This window comes from Megalobrama amblycephala, linkage group LG7 (genome assembly GCF_018812025.1).
Source record: "Megalobrama amblycephala isolate DHTTF-2021 linkage group LG7, ASM1881202v1, whole genome shotgun sequence".
Taxonomy (NCBI): domain Eukaryota; kingdom Metazoa; phylum Chordata; class Actinopteri; order Cypriniformes; family Xenocyprididae; genus Megalobrama; species Megalobrama amblycephala.
The window spans coordinates 33,190,212-33,212,297 of NC_063050.1; the positions used below are offsets into that span (position 1 = coordinate 33,190,212).

A 22,086-nucleotide genomic window follows, 5' to 3' on the forward strand; every position below is an offset into this window, starting at 1 on the left:
ATCCACAATTATTTTCAGTGAAGTTACAGGCATGAGGAAAACCAACTTAAGGGTCAGAAGCTTGTCAGGTACTGACTTTAGAGGTTCAACGTAGGGGTTGCACTGACTAATCGACTAGTCAACTTTAATGCTCTGCCATGACGCTTTAAGCTTGACGTTGACTAGTCGATGGTTATGGCCTATAGAAGGCACAACAGGATCTCTGAAGTCCATCTTTACGCTCCGTATCCAACAGTTAATGACAAAGAAATGCATACTCTGAGAGCGCTTCACAAGATATGTTTGATTATACCATCTGGATGCTAAATATTCATCGGATGAATGCATGTTTTAAACAACATATTGTACAGGTAAGTTAGTTGCCATTCTAAACTGCTCGGCTACATAACACACACTGACAGTAGCGCACAGCTGTGTATTTTAGTTTCTTAGTAACTAAAACACACAGCTTCACTATCAGTAGAGAGGCGGTGCCAGGTAGAACACATGCAATCACTCACTCACTAATGATCTCTAACGAGCCACAAAAACCGTGAGAGTGATGGGGCATGTGCCTGCTGATATTTTTTCCTGCAGAAACTCCAGCACTGAAACAATCTGGCAGTGGACTGGGTCTGCATGCCGTGCAGTACACCACCTTTCAAAGACAACCCATTTAGTGGCATAGATCCTTCTTGTGGAGGGAGCCCTAGCACTGAGAATTGTCTCTATGACATCAGCTGAAAGCCCAGTGTCTCTCAGTTGGTACCTTTCAGGGGCAAACATGAAGGGGGCCATATATGCACCATTGGTTTCAGACCCCAAGGGGCTGGGTGAATCAGAGAGAGGGGGTAGAGGGGACATTGCCTTGTCTCTTGAGAGGTCAAGAGGTACACCTCTGCTTCGTAGAATCTTTCCCAGATTTGTTTCACTACCTCAGGGTGGAGTTTCCATTCCCTGTTCGGCACAGTCTGTCTGGACAGTAAATCTGCTCCCACATTCACATATCCACGGATATAAAACACCCTGAGGGACAGGGAACTTGTCCTGAGCCCAAAGAAGAATCTGCTGTGTTAGCCTGTTTAGACAGCACAAAGCCTCTGTCGTTAGCATTTTACGATGACAAGACGCACCTAGAGTGGGACCCAAGGAGAGGAAACTGGGTCTGACACACATAGAGAGGTTACGTAGCCAGTGGCACATAACCCTTATTTGCCTTTGGGGATTGGCCCTTGGATGAAATCCCCTGGCTTTGAGCCACAACTAAAACAGTATCATGTGCAAAAGGCCCATAGGGATCACCATGGATGCAGCTGCCATGAGATCTAAAATTCTTTGATAATGATGAACAGTAATGTCCTAACCTAGCCTGATGTTGCTTAGGGTGTTTAGAGTGGTCTTGTCATGTGCGGGAGTCGCTGCAGAGCCAGAGCTGCATCCATGCATTTTGTGTATGTGCAGGGTGATAAGGCTAGGCCGAATGGAAGAATCTGATATTGGTAAGCTTCGACCCAAAAGCAAACCTCAGGAACTTCCTGTGTTGTGGCAGTATATCTATATGAAACTACATGTCCCTGAGATCGATTGTGACGAACCAATCATGATATTAGATTTGTGACAATCATCTTGATAGTTAGCATCTTGAAATTGAACGTTCTGAGGGAACAGTTCAAGCTGTGAAAATCTAAAATCAGATGCAACCCCCCCATTTTTTGGGAACCAGAAAGTACTTACTGTATGGCCCCTTTGCCCAGAAGAGATTGCAGCTCTTGTGACAGCAGATGCACCTGCTGTTGACATTCAACATTTTGCTGGAGGTGACGGAGATGTTACAGTGGTTTCGTGAGGGTGCTGGGAAGGAGGTGGTTGATGTATTTTTATACACCCCATCCTGAGGGGGGCCACCTGGGTGACCTGGGTGCAAAGCCATCAGGACTTATTCTTATTAGAGATAATAGTCCTGATGTCAGGTCATTTTTAAGGCTGCTGATTGCAACAAGCCGGTCTCCAATCTTGGCGAGGGGGAGCATGACTCACCACACTCTGCTTTTGTGCCTCTTGTCTTGACTGGGTTGGGACTGGGTGGCTCCCCTTGAGTGCGGCGAGGAAGAAACTGCATGAAAGCTTCCTCGTGCCTCTTCACCTTCGGGAATCTGTTGACTATTGTGTTGACCGAGTCGCCAAACAGCCCGGAAGTTGAGAGAGGGGCATCAAGCAGAAACACTCTTTCTCTGTCTTTGATGCCCATTAGATTAAGTCACAGATGTCTCTGTGGTGACTAACACACCTATTGAACGGCAGATGGCACGGTCCGTCTGTTTAGTCGCACGGAGAGAGATTTGTGGCTCAACGAAGCACAAAGATTGATAGTACCAGCCTTCATCGATAGTACCAACCACACTCAAATCGTTCAGCAGGTCAGTCTGGTATGCCTGTAATACCGCCATGGTGTGCAGCACAGCACCAGCCTGACCTGCTGCTTGAAAAGCTTTCCCCACCAGTGTGGAGGTTGTCTTGCATGGCTTGGTAGGGTGAGCTGGTTTCTTTACTGATGATGCAGACCCAGGCGAGAGATAACCCACAAGTGTCTCTTCAGCCTGAGGCTTAATCGTATAACCACGTGCCTTCGCATCCACGATAGTCAAATATGTCAATGTCGAGGCCGCAAAGACACACAATGTATAAAGTTTTCCCCCGTGAACGAGATATTTCGTCATTGAGGAGAAGGGGAGAGACCGTCATTGAGGTTTCCTCCTCCTGGCCACCAGTCAGAAATCTGTCCTCAAAGTAAGAGTGTCTGGGGGTGTATTATTCATGTGGCCAGTCTAGTTGTAATCTGGCCACTCACCTAGAGTAGTTCCTCCTGTGATGATAAAGCTCGGAGGTGGCGGACTCGATATCCATGCCAGAAACGAGAGATTTACTGTCCTCCACCCGAGCCGAAGAGGCACCGGGGTGCGCTTTGGAGTCAGGCAAAAGGACAACCCGATCTGGAGAGAAAGCGAGTGATAGGGACAGACCCGTATCTCGCACTTTACCCAGATCAACACGCAAGCCCCACAACCTCATTGTAGGTGCCGGCCCACAAATAAGTAAGGTGAGCGTGAAGTACTTCAACTGTGAACAATTCACATTGCTCACAATCGCCATGCTCCAACACAAGGGCAGCATGCTCATCCCCCAGACACACAAAGCAAAACTGGTGTGTGTCTTATTCAGGAGGCACACACCACTTACCTTGAATGACGCTTATTTTCTTTTTCTCTCGTACGCACACACAGATAAATTTCTGCACATTATCAGTTGAAATCTAACTCCTGACAAAGAGAGAGAGACAGAGAGCACACACACACACACACACACACACACACACACACACAGTACAGTGTAGTACTCTGAAGACAAAGAAACCTTAAGGCGCACCTGTTACACATCTAATTATAGCCTCTGACGAGCGTGCATTCCAATGATGTCACCGCCAGAGGTTGCCAAGTTATGCCAAGTTTCTTGCCGTGTTTGCACACACAAAGGTGTTCCCATAGCGCTGAGCAGCGCAGCATAGAAAGAAGCTTTTGAAAGGGAATGTGTGTGCATGGTTGAAAACTCTTGACATCTGGCAACCCCAGTCATGATAGCTTGTGGAGACTTATTATGTAAGATTTCAGGATAAATAATAAATGAATCAAGAGAAGCATAAATCATGATCACAATTAATTGTGCAGCCCTATTATGACTCATGTTGGGTTTCTGTCCTGTGACAGAAACAAGAGCGGCTTAGTTATGCTCTAATTCAGAGTGTGAAAATTGGCATCAAATCAGTAAATTCAATCAAAAACCTTTTTTCTCAGTTCCAGTTTTGGCACAGTTACTGTATTTTGCCTTTTTAAGACAGCATAGGAGAAGCTGAAAGGAGGTGATAGAGAGAAGATGGTAAAATGAGATTGGGAAATTACCCATGTCGGAGCATGTTTACTATCAGGCCATGGCTCCAACAGGGGACATTATGTTTGCACATGGTAGTTTCAGAGTGGTTTTCAATTTCAACTTAAAATAAACTCTCTTAAAACACATAAACATTTCCACCACAATACCATTTCTATTAAATATCAAATTATCTACTGTGATTGCATTCTTAATTGCATTGACTTCATTGCATTCTGCGATGAAAATGACAGTGGATCCTGATGGATTTCACAGCTAGCTTTTTGTATCCTAAATGCATACAATCAAATAATATTTTTACCAAATTTAATTTGACCAAATTACAGATTGATCAGTCATGCCAGGGACTTTCAAAACCATGTGGCCTTGCAGCTCAGAATAATGGGCAGAGCCAAATCATAATTGCACTCAATGCTGGAATGGGTTACCCAAGGATGAATATGAAAAAGTCCCCAAATGGAACATGCTGCATCCCAGGAATGACGCAGCCAGTCAGTCACTCAGCGGTTTTATGTGAGAGAGCTGCTGACCTAATTCCCAAATCTGGTGCCCTAAAAAATTTCCAAATAAACAAATGCAGCTTCACTGCATGAATCAGCAGGGTTTATTTTACAAAAGGCTCAAGACTGATCATTATCATGGACAATGATGTATGCTATCTATAGTCTTGATGTGAAAATTTATGCAAAAGTGTTAGATATATGAAGAGTTTGGTTCCAAATGCTATAAATCCATTTTGATTAATTTGAATTATTCCTGATTTGCATTTTTGTGCATTTTGATGCAGTTTGGGAACTATGGAATCGATTACTGAGTGTGTGAGTGAGCTGAATAAAGAGCATTACACTTTGTGAGATTTTTTTCATGTTTTTGAAAGAAATCTCTTATGCTTAAACATTTTATATATATATATAAAAATACAGTAAAAACTGTAATATTGTGAAATATTATTACAATTTAAAATCATTTTTAATTTTGATATTGTATATTTTTTTATAAATTAAAAAATCTGAATTTTCAGCAGACATTATTCATTCTACTATGCATTCTAACATTTCCTATTATTGAAAACAATTGTGTTGACTATTATTTGTGAAAAATAGAAAGTTCAAAAGAACAGCATTATTTGAAAAATAAATTTACAGTCACTTTTAATCAATTTAATGGATTTAATTTATTCTTGGTGAATAAACACATTCATTTATTTCCAAGCTATCAATCTTATTGACCCCAAACTATTGAGCAATAGTGTGTACTGTACATACTAAAACAAGTAAGAGAGAAATTCACCAAGATTAAATTAGTCCTCCTTTTTTTTTTAGGACAATATTACATGCCAGAAAAAAAGCAACATTCATTATGTTAGTTTATAAAACCTGCTAGTTTAATGTAAAATGGTGCCAGTGCTATGTAATAAAAACAGCGTCACACACACACAAATACACACAATCAGTCTGTTTAAAATTACTGCTGCCATGATTGTTAAAATATATACAGAAAAATTATTTCAAATAAAATGATAATTTATTGCCAGATTTACTATATTATGTAAATGAGATTTTTTTTTTTTTTTTTTTTGTAGTGAAATACTTTTTAGTTAATTTGTGGCTACAATTTGACAATAAATTTAGCTATATGATCAAATGTCATGCACTTACCTTTTTCACTAACACTTTCAATCTCCACATCCTCACAGCTGGTGTATTCAGGCGTGGAGCCACCCTCTTCTTCTGAGCTACTGATGGACATCTGCCGTTTGTTGAGGCCTCGTTTGGGTCTATAAGCTCTTGGTGGAGGTGGCCGTAACGACTCCGATTGGTCCGAGCTGAGAGATGAATCTTTACGCATGATTTCTGCTGCTTTTTCTCGCTTAGCCCTGTGCAGAAAAGCTGCGGACCCAGGTTCCAGATGCCCCTTTGGGCCCCAGTCCTGTCCGTCCCTGAGGTCTGGGGGCCCTCCAGGGCCCATGTGAGGGCTACAGTGGCCCTGTTTAGCGATGGATCCTTGTATCCCAACACCACCCCCCACGGTCCTGTCCATAGAATATGCTCTATGGTTCTCTAAAAGGGCCTTGCGGTCGTCGTTGTTAGCTACTCGTTGCCTGCTAATTCGATTTCCAGCAGCCTCACCTCCATCTTGGATCAATCCCACTTCGTTGATGGCTAAGTCGCTGTGATGGCGCTCCTGACGCATTTTGGACACTTTGGCATGCATACGCATTTCCTGTTCCTCCTTCTGTGGTTTAACAGGGTAGCGGGCTAGGTTCGGGTCACTGCGGTAACGAGTCTGGTATTCTTCTTCTCGTCTTTGTCGCTCTCGCTCTTCCTCCTCTTGCCTCCTTCGCCGCTCAGGATGGGTGGGATCATCCTCTGGGTATTCCTGTGAGTGGCCTTTCTCCAATCGTCTGATGTCTCGCTTCTCACCTGGAGCTCGATCTTCAGAGGCCTGTGATGACAACCTGGCTGGTCCCCGCCTTCTCTCTCCACGTCCAATCACCTTTCCATTCTGCTCATGCAGGGACACGGGTCTCTTCCTATTATTGATTAGACAGTAGAGAAAGTAGAGAAGACTTTAAATTATAGTATTTGGAATTTCCAAGTACCACGTCCAGTTTTCATTTACAACTGCTACAATAGTAGTTATTTGAATAATACATAGCTCAACACCAGTTTTGGGAATTCAAATGCAAAAAGGATTAGGTGAATATGCATCTGATAGGAAGACAAGAAACACACGTCATCTTTTAAAGAGATTATAAGGCAGGAGCTGCAGTCCACATACTGTCAGTTGAAAACAGGTCAGTACGAACGGATTTTGTTGAAATGTCCAGCTTAAAATAGAACAAATTGAATGTTGACAGTAGGAATATGTAACACCACATATTTTGTAAATTCAGTTCTGGAAAGTGGGAACCCAATGACTAGTGGACTGATCTATCTTAAAGAAGCCTGTATAACTATTGTTTTCACATAACCCTGCAAATACTTAGATTTTGACATGTCATCTTAAAAATAATTAATTGTATAAGTAATCCATATGAATCGAGTGCTTTGATTCAAAACTTATGAAAGACACAATCTCCTTACATGATAAACAGATTTAATTTAGGATTTTTAGTGTAAATTATGGTAAAGAGAAGCTCAAATGTTCTTGCTTGACTCACAAGACTCACAAGGTTTGTTCTCGTGTGTCATGCTAACACGCTTCTGCAAGAACCAATAAAGTTTGTTATTACGTGCCAAGTAAGAACAACTGAGCTTGTGTTTACCACATCTGATGTGCTCTATGTGTGTTGATCAATGTTTAAATGTGAATAATAGTCTTAATAAATCTGTTCTTCATATAAAGTGATCGTGTCAATTATATCTTCATTTGTGTTCCAGAGATGAACAAAAGTGATGAAGTGTGAATAAACTATGAGAGAATTTTCATCTTTTAGATGAACTATCCTTTTAACTAAATTTAGATGTTAAAAATACTATTAGTATATGTAAAAAATTAACCAATATTAATCAAAAAATATTTTTCATAGCTAGTTCATGATATTTAATGCATGAATTTTAATGCAGCTACGGTTAATAAATTGATCCTTTTGCTTCCCTGTTTCTACCAAGGAATATCTATCCCAGAGAAACTGAAGATTGAGCCAGCTCCATTTTGGATTCAGCCTTTGCAAAGATTTCTGATGACAGCAACTTTAGATCGACAGGCAAAACTTAAATATTTTCCTAATAGTGTAATAGTATCCTTATATTACAAGCACAAGTTGTAATGGCTGTCTAACACATTTGTTGTGTTAGTTTAACTGACTTCTAACTATTCTATGTTTAATACATTAACTAACAACATAACATGCACTATATTATAGTTGTATATTACTTCAATATGGACATTACTTTGATACACTCATCTCTGGCTGATAACAGGATACTTACTAAATTGTAACACTGAAACAAGCATTTTCTGTAAAGCTGCTTTGAAACAATATGTATTGTGTAAAGCGATATACAACTAAACTTAAGCCGAATTGAACCTTATTGTAAAATCTTTCCAAAACTGCACTGCTCATACAGTAGCACAGTAGTGTCCAAACTCATGGAGGGCCAACATCCTGCAGAGTTTAGCTCCAAATTGGCCAACACACTTGCCTGGAAGTTTCTAGTCAGTCTGAAGACCTTGATTAGCTGGGTCAAGGTGTGTTAACCTGAGGATAGAGCTAAAATTCTGCAGGACAGTGGCCCACCAGGAGTAGGTTTGGACACCCCTGCAGTAGCACAAGATGCTCAACATACGGAAGAAGGTGTGACACAACAGCCAAAGAGATATGTGTGGCTCAGGAGCATCAATTGGGTATGGCAGGGCATGGTGGCTGCATACCTTGGCTGCTTATTTAGGTCAATGCGAGTTTTTATTTCTATTGCTGTTATATTGCAGTTATTAACAGTTACATTACTACATGTAACATATAATTTGTATTGTTAAATAAAAGTAAGTCAATTAAAGTGATCTGGCTATATTCGTGTCAAGTTCAAGAGCACTGTCAAATTGTTTATTTACAAAGTGATTTTGCCTCAATAAGTATTGTAGCCAATCACAGGGATTTCTGCTGAAAGTAATGACCAATCAGAGGTGTTAGTTACCGGTAGTGAGAATCCACTCTGTATCTTTTAAAAAGGTAAATTTATATTGAGCGCAAGTTCTGCAAGCGCATAAATCCTCTCATTATAGCAAACAAATCAGAGACACAATGTAAATAAAAATGTCATTGTGCAGTTTTGAAAGATTAATTGATTAATTAATTAATTAATTAATTAATTGCTGTTTTCGCATACAATGAGCTTGCACTGAACTGACAGCTTCAGTGATTATAAAGGAAGCGCCCTTTCCTCGCTATCTAATTTCATTAACAATTTGAAGAAAAGTTTTTGTTTTTCATGAGATTTTGTGACTTTTCCTGCATACTTCCATATAAAATATAAAATAACAAAAATAGATTTTTAAATGTTATAATAGTGATTGCTGGTCACTATTCTGCTGGCTATAGTTGTAATTTAATGTCTTTTTAGATTTTAAAACAAAAGTTTTTGTTTTTCATCGTCTTAGTTTTACCTATGAGGACAATCCTTAAAGGATGAACAAAAAATGTTTTTGCCCATCACATTAAAACCAACATTTAAATTGGATAATATTCAGACTTTCGAGCTTTGAAGTGCTAGAAAAGATTGTGTGAAGTACTTGAAAGTGGGACTGTCAAGCAGAGGGAGTAAAGGCCCGTACACACCGGGACGAATATCGCACGCGTTTATCGTCAGCGCTTTTCGAGACGTTTTTTGTGTTCACACCCAAGCGATTTTGACCGGCGATGCGCCGAGTTAAAGTGCAAATTCATTCCCTGACAGTATGTGGCGCTTGTGCTTAACGGTAGTGCAAATAAACATATGACATTAATAAAGTTAAAGAAGATAAAAAAAATGCATATATAAAATGGCATAGGCCTACATATATATATATATATATATATATATATATATATATATATATATCAGAAACGGTAGTGCAAATATGTCACAATGACAGTAGTGCAAGTGAACGGTAGTGTAAATAAACATATTTATGAAACAGACATTCTCAACTATATTTCTTGAATGTAAAAGAAAAAAAAAAGTAAAAATACAGAAATAATACACATCTGTGGCAGAGCACCCATAGTGTGCATCTCAATCAGCTCTCTACTTCACTAGTCAGGGCACTGATCAGGGAGTCGGCCACATTCATTTACATGGTATACTGATACACGACCTAGGAAGCTAGGGAGCTGTTTGAGATGCAGGGATAGTTTGTAGGGGTCTTCCTCGTCTACTTACTTTCTCTTCGTCGTCTTGTGTGCTCGGCAAGACCGTTTTGTGCTTGAGCGCCACCAAGTCGTGTTTTACTGTAACTTCAGCAGCTCCAGGCACGTGAACAAAAGCACCAATCTCATTGGTCGGCCAGTTTTTAACGCGGCGCGTCAAACCAAAAAAACGAACCCGAGGCGTTTTTTTTTTAAAATGACGCTTTTACGCCTCGCGTTTTTCGCGTCGGTGTGCACACTCACATTGGCGCCCGTTGTTTAGTCAGGAGGCGTTAAACGTCGGCGAAAATCGCGCGCGATATTCGTCCCGGTGTGAACAGGCCTTAAGACTGCAAGACATTAGAGTCTGCCATACCTTGGCACCACTGGTATGGATGTAGGGATGGTAATTTTACTGTGGTTTTACCATGCAGCAATACTAAATAAAAAATAAATAATAAATCTTTCCCAAGAGGCAACAAATCGACCATTGTGACCTATACCTTGTTGACACAATACCCAACAGTTATCTATTGTCAGTTGAGTGCCACCAGTAAATATGCACTGCTGCACTGCATACTTCATTTTGATCAGTAAGGTCCCTGAGATATATCTTAGGATTGGAATGTGTGTAAAGTTTTTCGGCCTACTTTTCTCGTGGTGGTTCACTGCGGGAGCGTAAGGTGGGCATCATATCTGCTCCCTTGGTGGGGTCACCAGGACCAATGTTGGGTGGCAGAGTGTTGTTAGTGCCCGGAGCCTGGGATCTGGAGCGCAACTTTCTGTCCTTCTCCAACTCGGAGCCACTGAGGGGAGCGCCCACACTAAGAGGCCTAGCCCCAGGCCCTGATGAAAACCATTCTCCTGATTTAGTTAGAATTTCCTGCTGTTTCCTGCACAGGTTACATACCCACATCACCTGCATAGACAAATAAAAGTGTTATTAAGGGAGGCAGCGACTGATGATCATTGAAAATTATCAAGATGTACAGTACAGCTAATACTAGAATTAAATCATGTTTTTCTTTTACAGTTTTTTGAAGACATTTAAAATAAGACAGAGAGACAGACATATATACATAAACACATAATAGTATTTACATACAGTACATACACACATTCACACTCTAAACACATCAAACAATGGACTTTTGTTAGCTATATTTAGCCCGCATAAATTCAAACTAGCAATTTCAAGGAAGGAATAGGAACTAACAATGTTGAGCAGGTGTAAATATGAGCTGCGATATTAAAGATTAAAACAACCCAAGTCAATTTTCAACTCAACTTGGGTTGTTTTTAACCAAGCATTTTTTTTGAGTGTAGACTAAATCTGTTTATCATATAAAGCAATTGTTTCTATTCAGAAGACTTGGATTAAACCACTTGATTCATATGTATTTCTTTTCGAATGTCTTTATGAACCTTTTTAAGCATAACATTTTTATATATATATATATATATATATATATATATATATATATATATATATATATATATATATGACATGTAAGGGTTCTGTTATGTTTTATCAGTGTTTGTTTTACTATGAGTTGGTTTTGCTGTTTTCTGTTTCCTTGTTCCCACTCTTGGTTTGTCTCCTTGGTTACTGATTAGCTTACACATGATGTTGATTTCTTTGATTAGTTTGGTCTGTTTAAGCTCTATTTTGTTCAGTCCTTTGTCAGTTCTCATCATTACTTTGCTGGTTGTTCTGTTCATGTTTTGGAGAAAGGTGTCCTAGAGTGTTTTGTTTTTGATTATAAAAGACTGCTGTGCTTAAATCCAGCTTTTTTATTTTTGCATCCTGCTGCAAAAAAAAAAAAGTGACACAAGAACAGACCTCTTATAGATTTAGCAGCAGTCAGATTTCTTCTGCTCTTGCAGGGGAACCAGTCCCTGGAGGCACACACGCAGGCATTCTTAGACTTACAACATTTGGTCCATTACGATGCCTGTGTGTGTTTTTCTGGGCAAGCTTGAATAAGAAGGCCAGGGCATGCCTGTCCAGAGACATTGGGTCCTTCTCTACAAGGGTTCCCCATTTATGATCTGCGAGAGCAAGGAGGAGATAAGCACACCAGCCCCAGCCACCAGCCCAGTGATGATGATGCTTGTGCCCACCACAGATACAGAGCTGAGCATGCCACGATTAGTGCACCATCATCAAGGACTGAGCCCTGGATTGTCAAAGCGCCCGAGCCCAACCAATCATGTGACCAGGTGTGTGAGCTGGCTACATCGCTCATGTCCATGGATATACTGATGGAGTTTTAGAGGGAATGCCATGGAGCCCCAATCCCTCATCCGTGGCTGGCGAGTTACTGATTAACTCTGTAAGTGAGTACATCTTGCCCCTTACTGTTCCCTGCATCGAGCCTGTCCCTGAGTTTGTGTTCCTGCCCTGCCTCCCTATCCCACCTCCTCCTCCGGTTTCATGTCTGCCCGTTCTGTGTTGGCCCAGAAAGCTGTCCATGAGTTTCCTGCCTGTTCCACATCATCCAAAAAGGCGGTCCTGAATGTTTTGTGTCATCCTGTCATGACAGTCTGTTCACCCCAACCTGTATTGTCTAGTCTTCCAGCCCTGCCTGCACTACCTTTCCTCTTCCCTTTCGGCTTCCTCTCATCGATTCGCCTCGGTTAGAGTGTTCGGCAGCTCAGCCCATGATGATCGACCCAGTAGCTCCACCTAGGACTTTCGAGCAGTCCGCTCCTCCCTCCCTCAGCTCCACCTTTAACTGTTGTTCTCTCGGCTCCACCTTGGTCAGTCGTCGCTCTGCTTGCATCATGGACTTCTGGTCCTTTACCCGCAGCTCGTCCCTCCACCCCTACGACTCCGTTGGGCCCTACCTTCCCTCTGGCTCCAGTCTTGGTCCTCAGTCGCTCTGCCTTTGCCTCAGTCTCCCTTACCTCGGACGCCTGTTGCTCTGGCTCCGCCCTGCCCTCTAGTACCAGCGTCGTTGGTCAGTCGTCTCCCTGGGTCCAGCGGCCAACCCCCCATAGCTCCCCATGGCTCCTCCCTCCCTTGTTTCCGCAGTGGGCCTGCATCATGTCCCTTCTGCTGGGGGTTTCACCCTGGCTGCTCCCGCCTTCTCCTCCCTGGCCCTGCCTGTCCTGGTTGCCTACCCTTCGCTCACTTCCAGAGCCTTCTCCCGCCCTCCACTGTTGGACTGTTTGTTTTAAGGCATAGATGCACCTTTTTTTCAGGGTTCTGTTAAGTTTTTTCAAAGTTTGTTTTACTATGACTTGGTTTTGCTGTGTGTGTGTGTGTGTGTGTGTGTGTGTGTGTGTGTGTGTGTGTGTGTGTATTACAATGGAGTATCTTCTGAATAGGAATTAAAAGAAATCAGCCATCCTTTTTCTTCATCTACATAGATTTTTGTATTGCAAATGCAAAAGTTATTATGTCATCAGTCTCATATTTGTCAATCTGCTACCTCCTATCTCTTGCCTTTTCCCCAATGAAGCCCTATATTATTGAGCCCTGTAATGGTTCATTCATGAGATGGATGGCTGAGGCTGCCTAAAATACCTCAGCCGACACCATATTTCTTCACTTCCTCTACCCATATTTCTCCCACCCTCTCTCTTACACTCTGCCTCTCTCACACTTTTTTTTTAGCCAGCCAGCTAGATAGGCCTGATCTGACATGATTAGCAGGAATGCTAAATCAAATGAACAGCTCTTGCATTGACAACAAGTTCATGGCTTTAAAAGCACAGAGGTCCAATCTATTGATCTAGCATTAGGCTCTTAAAGCACCCTCAGAATGACAGTAAATCCAAGCCTACTGCAGTACACGAAGGCTGCTGTGGCTCTTATCCTCCAAAAAACATTTGGTTGAGAACAAGAACACTTTTTTTTTTTTTTTACTGATCTCAGTTATTCTACAAGCTTAGAAAGGAAGCCAAAGGTCTGTGAAATACAAAACTGTGTAAATCACATGGACACCCTGCAACCGACACTGCATGTTTTATCAGTTGGATGAATGACACGAGAACAGAAAAGCAGATACCCCCCCAAAAGCCTGTAATGTTGTAGTCATCTTTAGCGCTCGATAATCGCAAACTGGTTATGAAAGCAAGAGCTTATATGCACAAAAACAGGATGTTTCACAACAGACATGGCCATAAATGCTTCATTTAAGCAATAAAAATCAGTTTTGTGATGTTACAACAGAGGTTTGATATTTCAGAAAAGTTCGAATGAGAATAGTTTGACTTATTCTATTCTATGCAACAAACACCTGTACTCACATGGCAGCATCCTCCCTGATAACAGATCCCCTCTCACAGGGTCAACCGTCAAACTCCATGAAAATCCAATACAAATTCTTCAAAGAATCGCCAGTCCAAGATACCTTGCCGACAAATGCGTCGCATTTCAGTGTTGACCTGATCTTAAAGAGGAGAGAGGCTGTTCTAGGACAGGATGGATATGAGGGAGGGTGAGAGAGAGGGGAAGAGAGAGCATCATGGCCTGATTGGATCCAGTTGGCACGACTCCAGCATAATCTGAGGTAAATCAGATGTGCAGAGGGCCACAGCTGTCAGCCAGCCAGAGAAACACTCTCAGGAAGGATTAGCAATCCCTGCTAATCCCACTGCACTATTGCTAGCCCTTCACCATTATTCAATCCATCGATGAGTCAATGCTGCCACGCTCTTCCCCTCAGTGCAATGGGGAAACTACCACTGATCACGTTGATCTTGAAAAGAGGGACCAAAGATCTCTAGTGTTTCAATAAAAAAATATGACGTGTTCTTATTGCTATACAGAAAGCAATTCACTTGTATAGGTAAGAATCTGGTTTGGCAGATCATGATCAGAAGAGTTTGAGTAGGAACAGAGAAAATAAACACCTGAAAGACACCTAATAAATGTTAATATGCTTCATATAAGACTAGATGTGTAGATGACTAGATTACTCAACACTAGTTTTGTGCAGTCGAGGATGGGTAAAATAATCCAAGGCTTTAATCCTTGAATTAGATCGAATTCAAGCCACACGCACAATGGAGGATTCACTTTCTCTCCATTTTATTTATTTTTTTTCTCCAAAGGCCAGTTCACAACAATATCCAGGGCAGTTAAAGCCATTAAAGCTTCTCATCTTGCAAAGGCTTGATTCTAGAGCCCATTTCCCAACTAGAGAACTGAGGAGAAGATGAATAAAAAAAAATAAATAAAAAAAAACATTTTAAAATGTAGGCCACTAAGACCTGGCTATTGTTACGAGACATAGAGAGAGAGAGAGAGAGAGAGAGAGAGATAAATTAAATCTGAGAGAGGGCAATAACAGTGGTTTCACTGTATTCCTGAATAGCATATAGCAATAGGATTTTTGTGCAGGGAGATCACTAGAAACTAAGTATCAGAAGACCTGATTAAAATAATAATAATAATAATAATAATAATAAGCATAATTTAATTTAACTGCAGACCTGAGGTCAGCACATAGGGAAAGAGAGAGAGAAAGGGATGAGGAGCATTGTGTATGTGTAGATTTAGATGGGTGTAAGTACTGTACATTCTCTACTGTTCTCTAAGTGAAAGTGTGCCAGCCACCCCCTGCTTTGGTGAATACTGTTCTCCATGGTAACCAAATCTGTGAGAGGAGACGTACAGAGGACAGTGTGAATCTCCAGTAGAGAATTGTGAATATCACAAATACTTGCACTTTTAATTTCCTAAAGTCTAATTTCACGTAACTAGGTAATTGAAAATATGAGCATGTTAAGATATTTTAATAGTGTTTCATATGTTACGTCTGGAGATTTTATTTTATGTTCTGTGTGATTTTGTGTTTGTTTTTCTTTCTTTTTGTTTTTCCTACATGTCTGCGGCTACCATTCTGAGGGAGGTAATTGGGTTCACCTGTGGCTGATTGGCTGCCCATTCACCTCAGAGCCACTGATTGGCTGCAACCAAGAGAAAGCCAGCATATAAAGCCAGCACTGTTTCACAACAAGGGGAGAGAGATGCAGATTGTAGCTGGTCACATGGACTGCTTTTCTCTTGCCCCAGATAACTGCTAACCATTGGTGCTGCTGTGAATGTAGTGGGAGACTTGTAGGCTTTGTTTTCTTCAGAATTTAAGATTTTCTTTTAAGTAAACCTGTGGGTGCCTTTTTTTGTTTGAAATTGCTTTTCTCCTGGTTATTTGTAGTCAGGAAGATAGACAAGTTCATTTGTAATTTACTTTCTTTTTGGTTATGTATAGGTAAGTTATGATTAAAATTGAGTTAGAAACATTTTGTTTGTTATGTTGGCCTTTGCCCCCTCCTGAAGCTTATGTTCTTCCCTTCATCTTTTTTTAATAATAAAGATTTAATAAATATCATCTAAAGCTCATTTGTTCTGGATGTGTGTTACTGGGGTGGGAGACAAGAGGTTCCTGTGCTCTCTCTCTCTCCAAAATTTTGTTACTGCCATGCCATTACCCCTAGACTGAAAAGGGCTGGCATATAACACATATTTAAACTTCAGTAACAAAAGAATGTTATAGTAGTTGAGTTTGATTCATGTCTGTGAATTAGTTCAAATGGTTCATGTCAGTGAATTCAAAGGTTAGTTTGCAGCATACCTCAAAAATGTTCACTGAATGAAAATTTCCTGTTTTCTATATATATATATATATATATATATATATATATATATATATATATAAGAATTGTTATTAAAACTTGTGAGAATGAGCATTTTAAGATATTTTAAGTGTCTCTTATTTAAACTTCAGCAGCAAAAACTAAGTTTGATTCATTTCTGTGAATCAATTTTCAGTGAATCAGTTCAAATGGTTGGTGTCATAAAATAAATGAAAAAAAAAACAATGATTAGTTTGCATTATTACTCAAAAATTCCTTATAAAAAGTCCTTATATGTAATTTATCTATTAAAAGAATTAATACAAATATATGGCTAATAAAACTTTGAAGTATGAGCATGTTCATTTTAATAACGTTTCTTTTTTTTCTTTTTTTTACCAAAATTGCTAGGTTTGACTAATTTCTGTGAATCCATTCAAATGGTTTGTGTCAGTGCATTAAAAAAAAAGAAACTATTTTTTTTTATCATCACTTAACTATTCTCCAAAGTTTTTATGTGACATTTATCATATATTAAACAATATAGTAAAACATAAATACAAATATGACTAATAAAACATTCGAGTATTAGCATGTTAAGATATTTTAATAACGTCTATTTTAACTTCAGCAGAAAATATTTTTTTTAAGTTGGCAAGATTTAATAATTTCTGTAAATCAGTTCAAACTTTTTGTCAGTGAATTCAAAACTTGATTCAGTGACTCATTTGCATTTTAACTCAAAAACATTCAATGAAGTTCTTATGTGGCATTTTTTAAAAAAATTAATATAGTCTATATTTATCGATAAATGATAAAAAGATCACTCAGCCCTAAAAAACTGAATACAGTGATATGACTAGCTTTAAAGGACAAAAGCAGTGACATAGGTATGATACTGAAGAGAAATGAATGCAGGTGGGACAGAGAGGAATAAGGCAGTCTATTGCATCTGCAGTGGTTTGAAGGAAAGGACTGGGGCTCAACTGTGCTAGTTCAGAAGAAATGGGTTATGAAAAATAACTGCCTTCCTCTCAAAAACTGACAGATTTGCTGACGCAGTCTCCATTGCACACTCCAAAGAGAAAACTTGCCCATACATCACACAAACACACACAGCTTGGATCCAGCAAAGCACTCAAGGGAATTTTAATATTAATGCATACAGACACCTGTGTCAGGCTGCCTATAATTTCAGTACTAGTTCAAAGGGGTCATATAATGAAAAACCAATTTCTTCCCTGATCTTTTGAAAAATACTGTAACATAATTCCCAATAATCATAATGCCCCATTCTGTTCCAGAAGAAATACTATCCATGCACTTATAGCTGCCACACATCAATCCAAACACCTCATACAGACTCCTGAAGGACTTTCATATTTGCTTGGCCAGCTCAACCACTGGCAGCTCGAAGAAGGACTGAAAGGATGAATAGCATGTGCGTACATCAGCATTTGTGCACTCTGTGTAAACAGAACAGGGATAAATAGAGTCCCTAGCCAGCTGCTGGTCAGAAGGGATTGTTACACTGGTAAATAAAACTCATTCCTTCACCTATAACAACATGGCTAATGGCTAAGCTAAGCAGTTTTTGCACTAAAAGGTTGCTAGGATGAGATTGCTTCTTTATCTTGTTAGCAAGCCACAAGCATGTTGCTCTTGAATCATCTTTGCATTAGCTTTTCAAAACATTTCCGCTGCTGAGCAATTTTGACATACTGTATGTAATACAGGTAAGGGCTAAGTCCAATCTGCTCTGTGATTAATCACATCTCGATAGCTAGTAATATAAGTAGTAATATAAATAGTAATAACAACAATAGACACTATTGTGAGAGAGGGTTAAGATGTACCCTCAAATCTAGTTTAAACAAGTACAAAGACAAAAAAAAAATTACAATTGTGATTTAAAATTGAGAAAAAGAAAAAAAAAGCTCCAGGTTTGCTGTAAGTGTTTGTAGAACTGCACAACTTCAACAAATGGCTTGTGGAGACTACAACTCGCTTTTCCTGGATCTTGTGAATGTCACTAATTTAAATAATCCCTGCCCATGGAATATGCAAAAAAAAAAAAAAAAAAAAAAGGCGAGGCCTGGTTGAGCTACGCTAGAAAACATGAGGAAGAAGACCTGCTTTAGTAGCCATGTCGAAGAGACTGATTTTTAAACTAGACTAAATTTTAGACCTAATTTATTTTAAACACGGTTCCACATTTCAGGAACATGCTCTAAGCGGTTCACCAATCACAACAAACTGGGCCAGCTGAGCTAACCAATCAGAGCACATTTTGTATTTCCATAAACGTAAAAACTTCCTTCCTCAAACAGATTGGATTCCACTCCACACTGAAGCACCGAAACGAACCGTCACACAGACTAGGTGGCTTGCCTCCACCCCTCCACAGCCTCAGCCTACAACCGCTACCACCGCTTCCTCTTCCACCACTCATCCCAGCCGGCAGTCTATCACGGTCGCAGGCAATTGTTCCACGGCTGCCCCAACTGTGACTTTTGCCCCCTTCCCCCATTTCCAAGCCCCCTCTTAGGGTGCGTTCACACTTGTAGTTCAGTTCGTTGGTTCATTTGGTCCGAACCAAAGAAGAAAAAAAAAAACATTTAGTCCTGGTACGATTAGCGTTCAGATTGGCAATTTTATCACCGAACCAAAAGATACCAAACCTTAAGGCATAGGGATACATTCACAACGCGATTGGTTGGATTTTATGACGTATTGCCTATTTTGAGATGGAACTTACCGAACATCCAATGCTGTGTGCTGAGGTAAATGGGCTCGTTGTGTGTGTGTAGCCTGCATGTGATGGTATTTTGGCCAGCTGGGAACTCGTGAAGAGCTTATAAAATGTGTAAAGTAGTCAAAACAGCGGCGGGAATCCCTCCGTCACACACACAAACGATGTGCTGCGTGAAGACGCGCGTCTGATGCCTGTGATGGGCAAACTCGCGACTTTGCCAGGAAAACCGACACGCGTGAGGATTCTGTCCTTTTTGACAGAATCCTCCCTTTCGAATCCTCCCTTTCGAACCGCACCAGAGTTCGTTTGGAAGCGGACCGAGACCCATCTTTTCAGCGGTCTCGGTCCGCTTGTTTGGTGCGCACCAGGGTTCGGATGGCAGCGTTCACGTATGTTCAAATGAATGAACCGCACTAACCGAGCAATCGCACCAGGGTTCGTTTTAATCGAACCAAACATGACAAGTGTGAACGCACCCTTACACTCATCCAGGTGCAATGTGGGCTCTCTTGTTTGAATGCAGTGTGACCTTTTACAATCAAATCATGGGCTCTCCCATTCGAATCGCAGTGTGAGTGCCCCCGTCCAGATGCCATACAGGCCTCCCGTTCAAATTGCATTGTGAGCTTTGCGTTATATACAGTGGGCTTTCCTGTTCGAATTGCAGTGTGGGTCCTCATGTTCGAAGGCAGTGTGAGCGTTGCTTTATATATACAGTGGGGTCCCCTGTTCAAATCGTAGTGTGGTCCCTTCCATTCGATTGCAGTGAGAGCAGTAGGGGCTCTCCCGCTCCACTTCTGTCCCAGCGTTTTGCAACTGGAGGTGCCAGTATCTCCCTATCTGGAAGGAACAGGCCCTTACATCCTCTCATAGTTCATGCCCTCAAATTAGGAGCCTAAACTTGACATAAACTGTAAACATGTCCCTAAAATCTGATTGGTTGATTGGAATGTTCTTCCAGGATCAACAAAGATACTGATTCAGGAACATGTTGCACTTGGTGGAATCAGGTTCTGCGTCGGGGCCCACTCTCAGGGTAGTCGAGCCTGTTCTTCCTGGGTTAGAAACTCCTGCCCCTTCTGCAACATCAGTGAGCATGGTGTGTCACTAGGCCATTTTTAGGTGAAAAAAAATTCTTCCTAGGCCCCCTAAAATTTGTGAGTAGCTCCGTCATCTGTACTCAAATTCGCAATCGCCTCAGTCAATACAAGACGGTTTCCCATCCACTAAAAAGTTTTCACTGCGTTCACCCTACGGTTGTTTTCCTCCAACGAAAATAGAGTGCTTCACACCCATGAACATATTCTTTATAAAAAAAAAAATAGTGAATGACAGACAGAGAAACATCATGTGGAGTTTTCTACTAAATAATGACCAGGCAGCTGATTGTACATTTATTAGCCTTAGAGTATAGCGATTTGTGGTTTTTGATGTCACTTTGAATTACAGAAGTGGCAAATAAATAGATTAATCTGCTGTTTTTTGTTTTAGTTTTTTTTTTTTTTTTAAATAGAAAGCAATATATAATATAGGGTGGATTAAACATATTGCCAATCTAGACAATTACAGTAATGTAAGGTTTGACTATATTTTAAATGAATATTAATGAATATGGTAAGTTAAAATGATTTGAAATTAAATCAATATTCAGGAGTTGACTTGATAGGTAGTATAGAACCCACTGTATGTATTGCTCTTGACTACCCTAGTATACAAACAATACATTAAATGTTTTTTTTTGTTTTTTTCCCCAATCATGCACTCATTGGATGCTGATACTGAAATACCCATCTAATACTGAAACCCCCCCAACACTGAAATCCTAGAATTGCCCCTGTTGGTGAGTCTCACGTTCTATAATTTCTAGGCTCCATGTTGTGGATGCAGCCGCGGGAAACTCTCCAACCTCAGCGGCAAACCTCCAGTCCAAATACAGCTCCCGCAGGAGCTCGATACTGCCGCTGCAGTGCCCCGCTTAACTCGATACTATCGCTGCAGTGCCCAGCCATGCTGCTCTAACATTATTCTTTCCCATTTAACTTTCTCTCCAAGTGTTTTTTGGGGGGCCTTCTGGACCGTTGAGTCTAATTACACAAGCCAATTTCACTTAAATAGCTATAAGCAGTTCGATTTGGTAAATATTGCTTGCTGTCCTAATTTTACTTTGCAATTTTGAAGGGGAAATCAGGGCTTCAACAGAATATACTCCCGGGCCCCTCCATAGCTAACAGCAAGCTAAAACTTGTACGCTAAGATTATATGAACACACAAACTCGTGAATTTAATTTTTTAAATGTAAGTTCGGGCAGAGTATCTAATCTTCTAATTATTACCAGGATATAAAATCAGCCTCTTGCTTCGTCCTGGCATCAGTTCTTTTGGCATCCCTCCTCCTCCACTTCTACTCCTTTTTGTATTTTGCCTTTGTAATCATTAGTAGTAGTCCAGTAGCTTAAAGGGTTAGTTCACCCAAAAATGAAAATGGATGATTTACTCACCCTCAAGCCATCCTAGCTTTTTATCTTCTTCCAGATAAACACAATCGCAGAAATATTTAAAAAAAAATATCCTGGCTCTCCAATGATTTATAATGGTAGTAAATGGGGGGCATGTTTTGAAGCCCAAAATAAATGTTTCCATCCATCATAAAAATAGTCCATATGGCTCCAGGAAGTTAATAAAACAAAGCGATGGGTATTTTTAAGAAAAATATCCATATTTAAAACTTTATTAACATAAATAATGGCAGAACAGTGAGCTCTGACCTGACGCATGCGCAATGATGAATGCGTACCCGCAGTGGATATAGCAAAACAAAACACCATTCACGAATTAGAAGTCTAAAATGAGAAATTTTAAAGAAAAATGTCAGAGGATTTTGATATAAAAGAGGGGTTTCAGAAGGGGTTGCACAGCCTTATTTGTTTGAAACGTGAGAGGCATCTAAGCTTACGATACTCCTACATCCTGCATCATACAGTACATCGCGTTA

The 22,086-nt window shown here is 40.4% G+C and overlaps 1 protein-coding gene across 7 annotated transcripts in view; it reads right to left on the reverse strand.

Annotated features, from left to right (window-relative positions):
• The window catches only part of rims1b (regulating synaptic membrane exocytosis 1b), a 105,928-nt gene that overhangs the window by 53,230 nt on the left and 30,612 nt on the right, over positions 1 to 22,086 (reverse strand). For all 7 annotated transcript variants that reach the window (XM_048197136.1, XM_048197139.1, XM_048197138.1 and 4 more), the window contains 2 exons: positions 10,402 to 10,670; positions 5,580 to 6,454 (listed from right to left, as the gene is read on the reverse strand). In XM_048197136.1, the coding sequence (XP_048053093.1) occupies positions 5,580 to 6,454; positions 10,402 to 10,670 (1,144 nt within the window). The remainder of the gene's footprint in view (positions 1 to 5,579; positions 6,455 to 10,401; positions 10,671 to 22,086) is intronic.